At 39.9% G+C, this 18,071-nt stretch overlaps 1 protein-coding gene across 3 annotated transcripts; it reads left to right on the top strand.

Annotated features, from left to right (window-relative positions):
* The first annotated feature begins 1,329 nt into the window (after positions 1-1,329).
* tbc1d13 (TBC1 domain family, member 13) lies at positions 1,330-18,071 on the top strand. 3 transcript variants are annotated; one of them, XM_071521187.1, is made up of 12 exons: positions 1,330-1,360; positions 7,835-7,900; positions 7,990-8,030; positions 10,613-10,674; positions 10,866-10,965; positions 12,659-12,741; positions 12,964-13,123; positions 15,270-15,480; positions 16,157-16,320; positions 16,841-17,001; positions 17,103-17,160; positions 17,910-18,071. In XM_071521187.1, exons 1-12 carry the CDS (start codon positions 1,330-1,332, stop codon positions 17,973-17,975), a joined length of 1,203 nt encoding a protein of 400 aa, XP_071377288.1. In that variant the 3' UTR covers positions 17,976-18,071. The 3 variants fall into 3 exon arrangements, with proteins under 3 accessions (XP_071377288.1, XP_071377289.1, XP_071377287.1); XM_071521186.1 differs by lacking the exon at positions 1,330-1,360 and adding an exon at positions 4,553-4,617 and having other exon boundaries at positions 7,827-7,900; XM_071521188.1 differs by lacking the exons at positions 15,270-15,480; positions 16,157-16,320.

Raw genomic sequence — 18,071 nt, 5'->3', positions numbered from 1 at the left:
CCAGTTTGAATGTATGTCCAGCAGAGGGCAGCATGCTGGCTTTCCGTCCTTAAGTCTCACAGAAGTCACCTGAATCCCGGACCATCCAAAACCATCAAACAGCACAGAGGCTGCAAATGCGGCTCATTTAAGAACACTGCAAAGCTGAGTATGCACAACATGCCAGGAACAACAGGGGAAATACTGCAAATAGATATAATGACAAAACTGTACCACATCCTAAAGAGGGGCTAAATAAGATGAATTTGAATTAATTTCAACTGTATATAATAGATATACACCTGGCACCCTGATATAAAGGCACCAAAGTATTGTATGTTCATCAGTATAGATGAAAATACCCAAACATTAAACACACATCTACCCCTCTCTCTCTCTCTTTCTCTTTTCTGGGAGTAAAGCTCTGAAGACCAAATGCATTTTTTCCTAATAATCCCTATTAATTATGTATGTATTAATTATGTATGTATGGGTTTATAAGAGATTTATTCATGCCTTTTGTGCAGGTTTACAGGGTTATTAAGTAGAAATAAATGGAAAAGTTCCTGCCTCCCTGCATTTTTCCCTAAATTAGAAAGTAAGGAACCAAGATTAAGGGGGTGTTTAAGGAGAATTCTATGGGATCTCCTCCATTAATTTTAAGGGGATTTTGCATGAATTAAGGGATGAATTAATGTAAATGAAAATGTAAGATTATTTTAAGGGATTACTGGTTCGTAGAGACCCCTACCATGGACATCCACATTTACTTACTGCATAAAAATAAATAACAAGGAGCTAACTGAAGACTGACTAGAGACAGAAATGTTGTGAACAGTTGGAAAAAAAGAACGAAACATAGTCTTCTTTAGTGATAGCACTTTGAAAGGATGAGCTACATTCATAACAAAATAAAGAATGAAATTGCCATATGATTCCTCTGTAGGAAATCAAGTCAAAGATATACCAGGCCTACTTGTAATTTTCTTCAAATGAATGACATGAACTTAGAAACTCTTGGTGATTTTCTGGTCCGGTGAAAATGTTCCAGAGGAAAAACCACATCACTGTGAGGCAGAGGTGTGACCAAGTCCACTTTGCTCGAGTCCCAAGTCAGTCTCAATTCTTGAGGCACAAGTCAAGTATCAAGTCTAAATGTAGATTACCAAGTCAAGTCTCAAGTCAAGTCCATGTCATTAATGTCAAGTCTCAAGTCTAAATGTAGAGCAGCAAGTCAAGTCAGAACAAATCAAGAGTCCAGTATCAATTTAATATCTTAAAGAAAACTAAATATCTAGGACTTTTCAATGCAATATGGTTTTAATAGGATAACAACTTGGTAAGAGCATCATGAGTCATTTACACAAACACAAGATGTCAAGTCAAGACTTTAGAAACCTTTTCAAGTCATCAAAGTACAAGTCAAGTCAAGTCTCAAGTCTTCTCTTCATCCATCAAGTCAAGTCTCAAACAATTAATATTGTGACTCGAGTCGGACTTGAGTCCAAGTCATGCGACTCGAGTCCCCATCTCTGCTGTGAGGTTTGGGATACATGAGTTTAGCCTCAACCAGTACTGGTTACTGTGGAGCCTCCTGTGGAATGATCATGTGCTACATATTTATGAGTTATGTCCAAGTTGGCTTGCCGTATCTCATAAGGTGAACACAGCAACACCATTTCAGTGCAATGTCCCAAACACAGTTACTATGTGCCTTTTCTGACATGGTTTCTCTGTAATTATTAAATTAGCCTATAAATAATGTCTCATATGTTGTAACTTGCAATGCATTACAATATGACTAACATTAGCTCTACTATGTAATTTTGGGTTTATGCTCATGTTTGTCATCGATTTTTAGTTTTATGGACATTTTCTTGTACTCATGTGATTGTGTGTGCACAGATTTCTTTGTGAATGTGAATGTATTTTTTTTATTTTAATGTCTATTAAAATGGGATGACTGCAAATCAAGTGCAAATGATTTTTGATTTTTTTACTGCATTTCATCCTGTACCCAGCAGGTTGTGCCTTTTCTGCTGGTTTCACATCTTATGTTCTCCCCTGTTTGCGTTCAGTGTGATAAGCTGTGATAGGGTTAATGTGTTTGGATGGCGTTGTGAATGTGATAACAACAGTGGCACAGCTTTTACTGAAGTGTGCCATGAACTTACTGTTCTAAAGATAAATAAAATAAACACATGAGGTGGCTTTTGGCATGGTGCAAACATATTCTTCCTTATTAGGCTTCCCATTGGCTGACGCCCCAGCAAATACGAGTCATCCTGGGCTGCACTCACATTCATACCCATGGGCAATTTAAAGTCTCCAGTCCCGCGACTTCATGCATGCATTTTGGGAGGGTGGCAGTCTTTTCTTTTTTTTTTTTAATTAAACTGATCATCAAATTTTTTGGGACCACCCCTATCAAGAAGAGTCCAACCATGGGTCTTCCTCAAAATGTGTTCTTGTGTCCTCCATGATGCAGTTGACATAATATCTAATATCTAATGGCTGAGTGTATGATACTAAAACAACAGAATGTGAGGATGGAGGATGGAGAACAAACGGGGAGCCCCAAGATTTGATCATTGCGAGAATGATGCATCATGTCCAAACAGTGCAATCGTCTATAGCAGTGGTTCTCAACCTGGGGTCCGGGGACCACCAGGGGTCCTTGAGGGGGTTCCAGGGGGTCCCCAGCAAATGGATGAATTGTTAAACTTCAGCACTGTTTCATTTACGAGAAGTGAACACAATTAGAGAATGTAGAAGAATGACTGTTTTGATCATAGTTTCACTGTTATCTCTCTACCTACAATACAGATAGTCATGGAATTCTGGACAAAATCATATCTGACAATAAAAATATTCTCAGATTTGGGTCAGAGAGACTAAATCTCATCAAATGGGGGTCTAAATTAGGGGTCCATGATATGAAAAAGGTTGAGAACCACTGGTCTAGAACAGAGGCATTTGAATTATCTGGGAGAATGAACAGCTGTGTGTCTTCACTGCAAATTAGGATAGATTGTTCTCCACAGGACATAAGTATTGACTTGGCATTCGTGGATTTGAGATTCATCATATATCTAGTTGGTATTTCTCAATCTTCCGCATCCAGGGGCTTCAGATACCAGATCCAGGCCACTTCAGACAGGGGGGACCCTAACACGGGCCCCCTGAATACAAAACACACCCGCTGGCATTCAGACATGAATTACTGACAGATAACACTGAACTGAATTGTCATAGCAGCCACGATGCATTAAAACACAGATAACAAGATACATTAAAACACAACAGATAAGAACACAAGAGGCTATGATGACTAAGAAGAAGAGTGACTAAATGAGAAATGAGACTAAAAGATATACTTGACTACTGGTGAGGTTCATAAATAAGATGCAACAATGTATGCTATAAAAGTGCATATTATTAATAGTGCATATTCCAAAGTAGCAGCAGCAGATTTTTTTCAGGAATTGTGTGCTGGGGCAGTAGCCTAAAAGCCGCTGACTCCAGCAGAATCAACAAACTTATCCGGAGGGCCCCGCTCTGTTCTGGGAGTGGAGCTCGACACCCTTGCCGTCGTGACTCCCACCCCCCCCCCACCCCCCTCCACGACACGCTGGTGGGACAGAGGAGCAAGCTCAGCAATAGACAGATAACCATGAAGTGCACCACATGAGCGCCACAGGAAATCCTTCCTCCCTGTGGTGTTATAAGTTATACAACTATCCTCTCCTTTCTGTCGGAGGTAGAGGGCACTTTGACTGCAAAAATCACCTGCTTATGGGCAATGTGTATTTTTGCTGACTTCATGGTTGTGCAATAGTATTACATTATCCAATGTCACACTGGTCACTTTATCCTTATTTTAACCTTTTATTAACCTTGCCTTTTACTGTATTTTTTAGAATTGAATTTTCTATTATTATTTTATTTGTATTTTGCACTGTTACGTTGGATATTATTCTACTCTACTAATATATTTCCCACTTCTTGCCCTTTTTAATTTGAACTTGAGAAATTTTGACTCAAATAATTTCACCCAGGGATGAATAAAGCCTAGGGGCACCAAACTCTTTGCCAAAGCAATAAGAGAACCTTGAAAGTTGCACAGCAGAATAACCTCTGCAGTTGTGAAGGACAAGAGGATCTTTTAAAGATGAACATAAATGTAAACAAGTTGTTTTCATTCATGTATGAAACAAGTGGCCACAGAATTGAACACATTATTTATATATAAAGGAAACTGAATTAAAAGTAATTTTGTCTAGTGGGCCAACGTTGGACCAGACATTTGGGTCAATATTGGGACAATGCAGTTATCATTTGCGTTTGTTTTAGCTGATTAGCAAGTCAAACAACGTCACTGCAAATTTGTGGAACATTATGCTAAACAAAGTTGTTTTCCCACGTAATTTAAAACTCCCAACGCAAAATGAAGCACACTGGACCCAGCTTTTGACACTCAAAACAAAACACAAGTGGCGTGGTCTGCCCCAACCAGTTTTGTTGTGAAAACGGAAGTGATCGCAGGGTTTCCCTCTAGCCATTTCGTTCCTCTTTGGTTCCAGTTAAAAGGAAAACAGCACGGCATTGCCCAGACATGTCTACTTCGTACAGAAACAGGTGAGACAAATCTAAAGATGTATTCTTGCATGGGCTGGTTGATGCATGAGGTTGCAAAAAATGATGGTACATCATTTATTCTGTCAGCTATCAACCTCATTGCAAAAGTAACGTCAACTTCAGTGCCTTAGCTATTAGCAGCAGCACCGGGAGCCACAGCAAATTGCGTTAGCTAGCCAAACGTGAGTGGGACAGTATTGCGGGGAATTACAGAAACATATGCGTGGTACATGCAAACTGGATTGACAGGGGTTTAAACGTAACATTTAAAGTTAAAGACAGTGAGCCTCCAGGGTGCTTTGCAAGCTAACACATCAACTTGTTCGTGTAAAGTAAGCTAGCTCAGCGTTAGCACATCAGCTGACACATCTATACTTCCTCAAGTCCTGACCACCGTCCACTAACTACCTGTATTTGCTGACAGTATTGATGTGTTTTTCTGTCAGTGCAAGGGGGGAAACAAAGATGTGACGTGTTATTTGCTTAATTAAACAGCCGCCCTAACGTCAACTTAGCTAATGACAAATAAGCTATAGGCCATAGTAACTGTGTATGGTCCTTTAAGCCTTAAAGACACCAGGGAAGGGCGTTTTGGGTGTCTTTTCATTGATTTTCTATATAATTAGCTTCTGCTCCTCTGTATATATTTGTAATATCAGGCGTCTGGTGTTTTTCTCTTTTTGTGTACAAAACCTAATATGCTCTACACCTTGTTAATTGTGACACATTCTAAGAGCTAACTAAAATACATTGAATGCATAGGCGATAGCCTTTATTTTATAGTTATTTTAGCTGCAAAGTATTCTGTTTCTATATAGGCGACCAATGCTCAGTCTTCAACACTACAACTCATCAAATTTGAAGATAAACCATAAAATACTCAATTTTCATAATTAAGACACTTGTTTTGAATGGAATGAAAGTCTAAGAATGCATGGAAAGACGCCAAAATAAAGATTTCTCATCAGAATACTTTCCCTGGGGCCGCATGGAGCTGGCTACTTTGTCCTCTTTTTGGCTATTCAGTGTGTTTCAAATGTAATCTGTGTTACCAAGGCAATGAGCTGTGAGAAAGCGCAGCATATGGGGGGGGGTTCAACTTGTGTGAGATATGAGTGGGATTTTAGGGTGCTGAGATAATATCTCTAATTGTCATCATGAGTATCTCATACACTGTCAATGGCTGCACCAGCTTAGTAACTTAGTAACAATGACTTCATACACTCCAAGTCTCTTTCTCTGATCCTAACTAAAACCCTCAATCTGCTCCTCAGGTTCAAGGGTCGCATTATACCCTCTTCCTAAGCTTTAGACCGTTTCTGGGAGTCGAACATTGGCATTGTGTGAGGTTGGTTGGAGATTGGTCAGTTTGTGTTCAGTGTTTGGATCGGTGTTTTGCGGAATTTGGATAATCCAGTTTGCCAATTTGAAAACTCTTTAAACCAATCATTATGTCACATAGTCAGCTCCACTGGGATGACAGCTAGGCCTGGATTTAAAACGTTGCGTTGCCCAGACATGTGAATCAACTTTTTGAGCTTGCCTGTTCAGAATCCCCTGAATTACTCCCTCTACTCAACAGGCAATTAAAGTTAAGCTTTAACAATAAAGCCAGGAAAAGGTGCTTTGCTCTTCTGTAAACAGTTAATGATCTATGACTGAGGGATGGTATCTAGTGAACACATTACATAAAAAAAAAAAAAAGCTTTGAGTAATGCAACCTTTTGGATATTTTGCAGTTTCAAGGAAAGCCATAATGAACAGGGCGGGCACGAGAGAAGAGAAAGGAATTGGTGTGACACAGATCCTATCCATTACACTACAGGCTTCTCCTACTCAATTCTCTTGGATATTTTTCTATGGCTGTGCTTGTGAATTTCGGCGCACCCAGTTGTCCCCTTGTTAAAATCACATCAATCAGTGGCGGTTAGGCCTGAAGTAACTGTGGAGAGACATTCAAGGGGAGCTTTGTCTATGTATGCATCTAACCCTTCTGAGTGTGTGTGTGTGTGTGAAAGGAGAGACAGAGTTTGTTGATGCTTTATTTTGAACATTCACCCCCTCTGGGACTAATTTCATTTATAGGCCTAAGCAGGCTGCCGTGGCTCGTCTTGATTCTTGTCATTTGTGTGATACCCATTGCTTGGAATCATATATGTATAAATATACTTGGGTCTGATGCGTAAGCTGTTATATTGGTCAGCTTCACAGACAAAACAGGTGGTGAGCTTGAAGCTACCACTAAGCTAGTTTTCACTTGTTCTTTTTTGATTAGTAGTTCATTTCGATAGAATCTAGTTAAGAAATTTTAGAAGAGGATATTTTCTGTAGCTTTCTGTTTAATTGTCATCATGTTTATATCTGATTAAAATAACATTACACTAATAATTAACACATCGTTCACTACTTCCTACTAACTCATCACTGCAGTCAGTGCCATTTGTGACCATTTTAACAATACTGGGTACACTTCATAAGGAATGCCAAAAGTGACATGAAAAATCCAATCAAATGTCATCAAGTGAGCAACAACAAAATTACTTTATTGCTGTAGTAAATCTGTAGTAAATCAGTGACATCATAGACATTGGACATTGTCACTTTCATAATGCTTTCATATGTTTTGCAAGAAACATGAAGCAAATCTGTGTAGAGAGTAAGGCAAGTCAGTGCCTTTACAAGTCGGACAGCCCCAGATTCACAGATGTTTTTTTAATGAACTCTTCCAAAAAAGCTTACCATTTTCCATCTCATCTGTACTCCATGGCATTTATTGTGTTGTGGCTTATGACCAAATTGGAGTTTTGGATGTGATGCCTTGACTAGTGCCATAAGATCGGACAGATACATGCATTACATTTTGTCATATTAAGTCTAAAATGTCACATCTACAATGGTTGAATTGCCATTTTTATGTGTGTTCATAAAAGCTTTTGGCAGGTCAGGTAAAGGAGGGAAATATGGTCGATACCAAGCTTATTATTTGCAATACTGACAGCAGAAAAATCTAAGTTGATCCCTGGGAAGGTATAAATGGTGAAATCCCCTGCTGCTCACATTACTCAGCAGTGCTGAAGTGGAGGGAACTTAAAAATTAGATTACAACATTATCATAATGTGACCCCTAGGTTATTGTAAGTAGCATTTTGTCCCTGAGCTCTGATGCAATAACATAATCGGTTCTAACCTCAGCTTGATTCTTATTTCAGAATACAAGAATTCAAAGTGGCCTTGAGTGAAGAAAGCATAGACTTGAAGGCACTCCGGGAGCTGTGCTTCAGTGGTAAGTTTCACACCGTGACATTCTTGTTCTGATAAAATGAGCTTGTGTTTTTATTTTTTCTTTGAGCATCTTTTCTCTCTTCAACTCAGGAATCCCGTTTGAAGGAGGTATCCGCGCGCTTTGCTGGAAAGTAAGTTGCCCACGTCTCGGTATGGTTTCACTAACAAGTGTCACATGTATCTCGTGTATCGCACTCCACTTCTCATCAACGTGTCTGTAGACAAGTAGTAGTTGTCTCAAAATTCACAAATCTCACAAAATCACTCAGGTTCAAGGAAGTCTGGCACCACAAGACTACTGATGCGGTATAAAGAGTCACGCTCCTGTCTCATTTCAAAAAGCCTTTTCTCCATTTCTGATGTCCAGGGTTTGCTGTTAGATTTCAGTCTTGGCGAGTCTTGGGCTGCTTCACGCCACACCAGTCCACCCAGACTTGGGACTGATGAAACCAGACACATTTGGAAACATCTTATCTGGCTCTTACTGGTTGAGTTTTGAACCCAGTAGTAGTTCTACAGTACAGGATTATCTGCAGGACCCCATATCAGTGTAAAACTCATCCAGTGTGACCTAGCTATTGCCTTAGATATTACTCTCTTAAGACTCTCAACCAAACTTGTGAGTCTTAAGAAACCTTGCTAATGGTGTTTCCCCCTGTATTCATTTGGATTTCTTGTATCAGACACAGTGTACTTTATTTTGGTTCCACCTTTAATTGCTGATGCTGTGTCATGTGAAAACCCTTACTGGAGGAATTCCTATTCAGAGACAGCAGCTCTAAACAGTTTATCTCACCCATCCACGTCACAGGCTCCAGTAACTGTTTGTCACTTCAGTGCTCAGATGACTTAATGGGGCACGAGGGGATGAACAGACATCAGGCAGACATGGTTTTCCATTCTGTATCGATAATGTTGGGAAGTTTCCTGCCTGCCCAAGCTATTGAATCTTTACTTGGCATCAAGATCTTCCTCTCATCAGGCAATTTTTTTTAAAAGTCTAAAGTAGAGAGAGACAGGAAAGATTGAGGGAGAGAGAGGGGGATGATTGGACAAAGGTCCTAGGCCGGATTCAAACCCAGGATGTCCTGGTTACATGGCATGCGCGTTACCCAGCTGAGCCACCAGGATGCCCCCCCCCCTCATCAGGCAATTAACCAGTACAAGGGACAGTTACCCACTGCCACATCAATGTCAGGGGGGCCATCAGATATCTGGGTTTTAATTTTTAGCCAACAGCCGTCAATTCTATCATTCAAGAGTCCGTCAACCATATATGCTGTCTTCTAGGTCAGTGGTTCTCAACGTGGGTCCGGGGTCCACCATGGGTCCTTGAGGGGGTTCCAGGGGGTCCCCAGAAAATGTATCAATTGTTAAACTTCAGCATTTCTTCATTTACAAGAAGTTTACAGAATTAGCGAATGTAGAAGAATGATTATTTTGGGTCTGAGAGACAAAACCTCATCAAATGGGGGTCCGTGGCTCTAATGTGGACTAAATTAGGGTCCTTGATATGAAAAAGGTTGAGAACCACTGCTCTAGGTGATGTCCTCTCACTGGATCTTGAATGTTTGCCCTGACGGTGACACTCAAGTGATTGATTGAAGACTTGCTTCTCATCACTCATGCCAAATTACTAGTCTGGGCTCAGGCGGAGCGAAGGCTTCTTTGGGTCTTGTGTCCATGCACTTGGTGACATGGTTCCCAATCTACATCAAGATGAAGGGTGATGTTCAGTTGAGTGAAATCACGTTGGTGTTGGGTTATTTCAAGAACCAACGTCACGATCAGCCGTTCAGGCCGATTCCTGGTGGTCAAGTTGATGAAGGGTTGATGAAGCACAATTCTCAAGCTGTTCAATTCACCGGTGAGGAACGTCAGAGGGAACGGCCTTTGTCAAATAGAACAATGGTTGCATTTGTAACCCTACTTTCTATGACCATAAGCTAAGCCCTCTAAAGTTCAACACTGCTGGACCAAGGTGATCTGCTGAAGACATCTTCCATTGCGTCACACCATGATTAGCTGATGGCGTGTTTGCAAACTCAGGGCATTGCAAGAGGCTCCACCCATGTTCAGTGAAGTAGGGTTACAACCTAAAGCTAACAGGCCGATACGCAATATTATCGAATGTCACAATATTTTGTGAATAGCGTGATATTTCCTGCGATATGGAATATCTCCAAATGGCTGTTGTTTCCTCCAATGCTTGAAAAGTAAGATTGAATTTCTAGGCTGTTAATAATAGTTATTATTATAGCCTAGAAATTTGATGTAACCAAAAAAAAAACCGCAATAATATTGTATATCGCGATATTTTGGTGGGACAGTATTGTGATATAAAATTTTTGATATTGCCTATGCCTAATACTGAGTAGCTGCTACAGTTTATAGTACAACTGGTTAACAGCTTCCATCCATTTCATTTCCCATTCATGGAGATTTCTTGTCTTTTTTGTGTTTGGCAAAAGCTCTCTACAAATATAGAAATGATATTATAAAAAGTACTAATATAGAAATAAGTACTTAACCTTTCAAGATTTCCATAAAGCCATACAATGTCATAGTGGTATAGATCGGGGTTTTAAGCTGCCTTCCAGCTTCTCATATTGGACATGAAGTTTATGGTGTTGCACTTTTGGTTATGTAGATTTGCAAAATGTTCTGATCAGTGCTTTCACCTTAACGACTGATTGTTCTGCCCTCTTTTCAGATCCTTCTTAATTATCTACCTCTCGATCAGACATTATGGGACTCTTTTCTCAAAAAGCAGAGGTAAATAGAAGCTGACTGTATTAGGAGATGCTGTTACAATGATTACTTTTTTTTTTCTTTTTTTTTTTTTTCCCATTATTAGATTGTACTGTCCAATATTTCCAAGATTTCAATAGCATTTTCAATATGTACTGTATATGGTTGCAGATTTTCACTTCCATTTCCCATTTTTTCCCCCTTTTTCTCCAAAGGGAGGTGTATTCACAGTTCCTAAAAGAGATGATTATCCAGCCCGGTATTGCCAAAGCCAACTTGGGCCTTTCCAGAGAAGATGTGACTATGGAGGACCATGTGAGTCAACTCTCTTTTGTTCTGGTTTTCTCTTTCCGCAGCAGTGATTAACTAAGCTCAGGCCCCGATTCAATAATGGGACACACTGTGCCTACCACAAAATGACCAGATAATGCTGTACAGTTCCCTCTTCCTGCACTGAAAAAATGTCACCATCATTGCGACCATACTACTATGCATATGTAAATTTATGCTCATGCTCATTATGATAATTTAGCAGGTGAAGTTCAGAACTTTGCAACACCAATTTCTTCATTGTTGAAGCACAAATAACATCTCAATAAAAGTGACAAAAGTCAGAAGACTTTATGCTGAATGAGCAGTTTGGCTATTCAAAATGGCTGCTTTCATTCAGTTCAGAAGCAAGCAGAAAGCGTCTCAGTCAGCCTGTCCTTACTGGATTAGTCTTAAAGATTCATTCATTTTATCTGGTGATCAATAGACCCTTTTCACAGCAGCCATTTTGATGTCATAGCAGGTAAGCACCGGTGTAACTAAAACATTAATGATGGTTCTATTCCATTTAGGTGTTCCAGTGCCAAGGCCCTGGTATTGTGGAATGGCACCGGAACACCTAAATGGAATGGAACCATCATTAATGTTATTAGTTCCACCTGTGTTTACCCTGCTATGACACATCAAACTGGCTGCTATGAAAACGGTCCATTGGTAAAAAGCAGAATAGGCATCTCTGTTGTTTACCTTGCAAACAAGTTGATTACTGTATTACCTTGTCTGTGGTGTTAAATGGAGTGGGCTGACATGTTCCCCTTTCAAGGAATTTAAAGGAATAGTTCACCCAAAAATGAAAATTCTGTCATCATCTACTCCCCCTCATGCCAAATGAAACACAGGTGAAATTTGTCAGTCCATATAACACACAGGGAGGTTGCCAGCACAACTTGGTAGCAGCCTTCTCCAAAACAACTGAAGTCAATGGGGACCTGTTCTTTAGAGTTCCAAAACAAAAAGACCTATACACCATTATTTGTTGCAAATCAATCAGCTGTAGTTAAGATTTGCACTAAATTATGGTGTAAATATACTGTAGGTCTTTTTGGATTTTTGAAAGACCCAGAACTTACGTATATTGACAGCAGCCTAGTAGCCGGTGTCTGTTTACACCTAGGTGGCTACTCTATACCCTTGTGGATCCCACTTCTATACATGAGTAGTCACACTCAAAGTGACAATAATTACCTGGGAAGTTCACCTTTACTTACTTTACGAAGGAGTTGTGTATTTACTACAGATGCCACAATATTATATGGTTTCTTGTGGATACATTTGTAGCACATTGGTCCACCTACTGAAGGGCCTTTTCCTCTCCCACTGAAAGTACACATCATCATTTTGGAAGTGGTTTGCAGAGATGACCTTTCTTTTAACATATTTCTGGCACAAAATAAAATGGAACCCCTTAACTCCATGTTGATGAGGAGTCATCACCTTGAGGTCTTTGAAGTTTAGCAATCAGTGGTAATATGTGGAAACACTGCTTTGGCTCACCTATATCTGGCTCGACCATTTTGTATTAGTAATTATATAATTATTACCACCATAGTCTCTAATTGGGCTTTATGTAAATGGTCAAAAATTTTAGTATTTTTTATCTTCTCCAAAAGCATTTTGGAACTCCCAAAGCTTAAAACTTCCAAATAATTTGGTCTGCTCTTCTTCTATTGATTTTCAGCCTCTAAATCCAAACCCAGACAGCAGGTGGAATACCTACTTCAAAGATAATGAGGTTCTGCTACAGATTGATAAGGATGTCAGGTAGGAATTTTCTTTTGCTATTCAAGGTCTGTGATCATTTGCTCTTGATCCTTTCTGCCTAAAAACAGGGAACAGAGTGTGTCAACAAGATTCTTCCTGCCATTCATTAAGAAAATGACTTGGTTTCAAACTGATAACAATAGCCAAACAAATAAACAGTGTAATAAATAAATAGGTAAAACAAATAAATAACTTGATAAATGTGTGTTTGCATGTTTCCAGGCGGCTGTACCCAGACATGGCTTTCTTCCAGCGTCCTACAGAATACCCTTGCCAACTGATCCTGGACCCTCAGAATGATTATGAGACGTTGCGTCGGCGAGTGGAACAGACCACGCTTAAAGCACAAACTGTCAATCGGAACCGCAGCGGAGTCACTAATGTAAGCGTCTAATTGTGTATCAATTGTGTATCAATACTGTTGCCCAGTATGATTGTACTCAGCTTAGCATGTGACATGTGAAAGCCACAGTGTGACGTTCCTGGGCGCGAGACTGTTGGCCGCCTGCCTGACACAACAAAACCACACTGAGCGTACAGGTTGGGAACAGCTGAAAGCAGGGTTCCACTGATAAAGACAGGCTCCTGCCAAGTGAAATGAGACCAACGCAATGCAGAATTGGCAGTGTGACTCGAACCACACCCGGTCACGGCCACTACAAGGACTCCTGGCTTTGTTAGTGATATAGCCTTAGGTGGATATGGTGATGTCTTTTGTTTGATTTCCACTCACGTCTTCTCATGCGTTTTGTCACTCCATCTCAGGTCTAGCTTCATTTTATCATTGCCATATTTACTGAAGCATTTCACCAAGACGGTAATTACTATTTAAAACGTTATTGTGAAAGATTTATTTGCTGATAGAAATAGTTGGCTTTATGAAAAACGGTGCCTAATTGCTGCAAGTGTTGTAGGCATTGTCTGTCAGTACAGAACATTTCAAAATGAAACCAAACCCAAGGACAAATGAAGAATAACTCATCACCATCACTCCAAACCAGCTCCGCAAAGAAAAACAATTCCTGAGCAACCTGTTTCTTCCATAGTAGAAACTTGGTTGTGTTGAAACTGTTCATAACTCAGAGTGTAGAACCACATGATCCAGCTGCTGTCTCTCTCTCTCTCTCTCTCTCTCTCTGTCCTTCTTTTCTCTCTTTCTGTCAGCGGTCACGAGCATCGTTTTCATAACTGCATCACTTCATGGTGCTGCTTGTTCATTTGTGTTATTCGTTTGTGGTAAAAAAAGTGTGTGAGAGAAAGAGGGAGAAAGATGGAGAGAGAGTTGCCCGTTTGAATTAATGAAGCATGGATTTGTTAGTTGTCTCCTCATGGGCTTTCAGACTTGGGTGGGGTCCCATTTATGTGTTTTAATTAGAGGGACCGATTATGCATAACACTAATTCCTTCCAAATGACTCATAGTTATAATGATAAAAAAACGAAATGACAGCAAAACCCAATGAGAAGGAAAATGCAATGAGAGAAACAAAAGGCAAAAATGACAAGGAAATAAAATAAAATAAATTGACACAGAACTAAAATAGAAAATATAGCCACAAGCGGCGATGTTGTCTTTTCCTTGTTTAATCTGGGAGTATGTGTTTTTATCTCTGTTTTTGATTTATTATCATTAGCATCTATTGTAATGATCTTATATTTAAGCTTTTAAGCACTTTTTTGGATATGTAACTCATTAATTCAGATTATTGTTCTCCTGCGTCTTTCAGTTCCTCCTTAAAAATGTCCACCTGTGTTTACCTGCTAAATTCCTCCTTAAAAACGTCTCCTTCCTGCTTATTTTGATGTGGAACAAGCCCGTGTTCCAGAAGGGATTTTTTTCTAATTTCAGATACCAAGAACTCAGGACAATAGGAAAACACATAGCAGATCACAGACTCATTGCTTGTGTTTGTCTTTACCTAACGTAGGTGAAAATATCCGATACAAATCGCTGTCTAAACCTTACCGTCTTGCTGCGCTCTTCCTCTGTGGTGTATAATCACTTCTTTGTTGGTGTCCAAGCAGTGGTGAGTTAGCAGAGCGGTGTGTCTACTGAGTTTGGTGTGGTTATTAATCTCGTGGCGGTATGGAATGTTGTGATTTTTATATGTTCCCATACTGTGTTTCCCCAACACCAACATTAATGTAGGTCAATGGCTATAGCTCAGTCAATGTATTAATAAAGCACTTTTAACAAATGTTGAGTTTATCACAAAATATTTTGCAGAGAACAAAGATCACATATCCAAATAATGAGGTAAAAATATGAATTAACAAGCTGTTTGAGTGGTTAAATATTTAGTCCCATCCCTACTTTTAAGGTAGAAGTAGGGCTTCAAATTCAATATGTGCATTTATAGGGAGCCAGTGAAGAGAGACTGACTTAACAAGATTGTTACTCATCTGCAAAAGTCAAACAAAAGGTCATCTTAAGAAATGTTGTGAATTTAATTGTTGTATCCCACCAAGATTCCACTTTTGCATTATTTCAGTTCATCCCCTCCTCTTCCTCTCCTGTCCCCTCCCCAGGTCAGCTCCCCTGGAAAGGCTTTGAACCTGTATCCGTCTAATGAATACGAGGTGCTGCCCAACGGGAGCGAAGCGCACTGGGAGGTGGTGGAGCGCATCCTCTTCATCTATGCCAAACTCAACCCCGGGATCGCCTACGTACAGGGCATGAACGAAATAGTCGGGCCAATTTACTACACCTTTGCCACGGACCCAAACGACCAATGGAAAGGTGCAAGATAACTTGTTCCCCGCTACTTTTTCTGCTGAATTCAAGATACATTGGATGTGATTTCTAAATGTTCCTAAAATGCAATTTGCACTAAAGATGCACAGACGGACAGAAACTTACATCTGCATTAACCATCAACCATAGAAAAGGATTTCAGGTTATATTCAAATAGACGTTTGAAGAGTTTGACATACACTACCAGTCAAAAGTTTGGGACACCTGATTGAATATACTATGTTTTTCATTCTCTTAAAGCCATTTTGATTTAAAGGTCTTATGTTTAAAGTTTGAAATTAGTTTCTTAGACAAATATAAATAGTGAAGTTGATCCTATGTATGAATTTCTTTCCAAAGCCTTTGCCTTTCCATCAAAGCAAAGGGCGGCTACTTTAAAGAATCTAAAATATAAGATAGTTTTGATTTCTTTAACACTTTTCTGGTCGCTGCATAATTCTATTTGTGTTATTTCATAGTTTTGATGTCTTTACTGTTATTCTAAAGTGTGGAAAATAGTAAAAATAAAGAAAAATGAGGTGTCCCCAAACTTTTGACGGGCAGCGTTCATGGAAAATAAACTTTTTGCAACTTCAGTTGAATTTTGAGGAGACTGATGTAAGCCCCTTCTGATAAGGATGGATGTTTTCCTCTCTGTGCTGCTCGCCTGTTGATCTTTCAGAGCACGCTGAAGCGGACACGTTCTTCTGTTTCACCAACCTGATGTCGGAGAACAGAGACAACTTCATCAAGAGCCTGGACGACTCCCAGTGCGGCATCACCTACAAGATGGAGAGCGTCTACTCCATGCTCAAAGACAAGGACATGGAGCTCTATCTCAAGTTGGTAAGAAACCTGGAGGCTGAGGTCTTGATGCCCAGATCCAGCTCACTCTTGGCTCATTTACTCCGCTCAAGTTTTTAAAGCAATACTCCACTTAGTGACAACTGACAAGTGACCAATTACTGCTTTATTGTCTTAAAAGCGGAATGTGGAATATTGCTTTAAATGCTTTCTTACTAGCCTGGCAGCTGAAAGTGCAGAACACATGGCAAACTGAGCCAAGTGGTTTCCTGAACTTTCTTCAAATTGACTCTAATTTTACCTTTCTTGCTAGGAAGTGTGAATCTTAATAGTGATTTATACGCATTAGGCTAATCATAGTTTTTATAGAGTTTATACTAAGTGTTCATATAATAGAAAACATTTTTTCACTGTTAATGAACCATAAAAGACATGGGAACTGGACCAAGAAATGGCAGTAAACCCCGAAATCCCCATTTACTGCTTTCATCTAAAACAAAAAAACATTGCATTGATATGGCTATTTCTTTAATTCTCTTTCTGTTTTTTTCTCTCCAAACAGCAAGAGCAGAATATCAAACCCCAGTATTTCACATTCCGCTGGCTGACCCTGTTGCTGTCCCAGGAGTTCCTCCTGCCGGACGTCATCCGCATCTGGGACACCTTGTTTTCCGACCAGGACCGCTTCCACTTCCTCATCCTGGTCTGCTGCGCCATGCTCATGTGAGGCTTTCCCCCTTGTCCTCCTTTAACTTGCCCGCAGTGGAGAAAGCTCCGCCGTGTCATTTTCAATCATGATTGCCGTGGGCTTCTTCTGTTCACAGACTAATCCGCGACCACTTACTGGCGGGAGACTTCACGATCAATATGAGGTTACTGCAGGTAAGGCGTGCTTTCATACCATAACATGACATAACATAACAATAGAAAAAAATAGCTTTTTTTTTTATCAGAAAATAGCCAAGAACGCAGTCTGAAGCAGTAGAAAATGTCGCCACCATGCAGCCAGCTGTAGGAGAATATGTCGACCCAAAACAAAAAATAAACAATATCATAATCAAACTCAAAAATCAGTGTTGATCTATATATATATAATCGGGTGGAGGATGGACTGGTTGAGGACAAATGGTGGACAAACAGCACCGCCTGAACATGATAAACATCATTCTGTAAAGTCTTTCCAGCAATGGGAAGTGTGGGATATGTTGTATATTATAAACTTAAAATTCAACAAATGTTATTAGAACAAATGTAACATTTATTTCCAATTATCCAATGCAAATATTTAAGTATTTTACACTATGACTACCTACTCTTGACTCACCTTTGCTGACATCTTACAGGAATCCACTGCTAACATTTAGTAGCATGAGGAAAATATACCCAGCTAACAATAACTTTGAAATTTAAAGATTTTTTTGTTCCACTTTGTTAGATGTTTAGCTGTCCATGTGTGTGCCTCTGCTCGGAATAGACACAGTTTAATGCTAATCCAATCTAGGGTGTCCAAAAGATGACTGAATCCTTGAACGTTTTCATAGAGCTGCTTGCCAATCTTAGCATAAACCTGGAATCGTTGCATGAGGTTATATTGTCTGCATGCTCATCTGATCTCTCTGCTGTTCTTGTAGGACTACCCCATCTCAGATGTCCACACCATCTTGACCAAGGCCAAAGAGCTGCAGGACAACTCGTAACCAGCTCACTCATTTCCCCCTGCCTCCTCTGCTCAGATTTGGTAGGTGGGAGCTCAAAAAACATTTAATGTCAAATGTGTGTGATGGAGGGACTTG

The sequence above is a fragment of the Centroberyx affinis genome, unplaced genomic scaffold (genome assembly GCF_046629955.1).
Source record: "Centroberyx affinis isolate AG114_WGS23_722 - 3 ecotype Tasmania unplaced genomic scaffold, CSIRO-AGI_Caff_v1 ptg000866l_1, whole genome shotgun sequence".
In the NCBI taxonomy this organism is placed as follows: Eukaryota; Metazoa; Chordata; class Actinopteri; order Beryciformes; family Berycidae; genus Centroberyx; species Centroberyx affinis.
The sequence above is the reverse complement of the archived record's forward strand: the minus strand, read 5'-3'. Positions and strand labels throughout refer to the sequence as shown.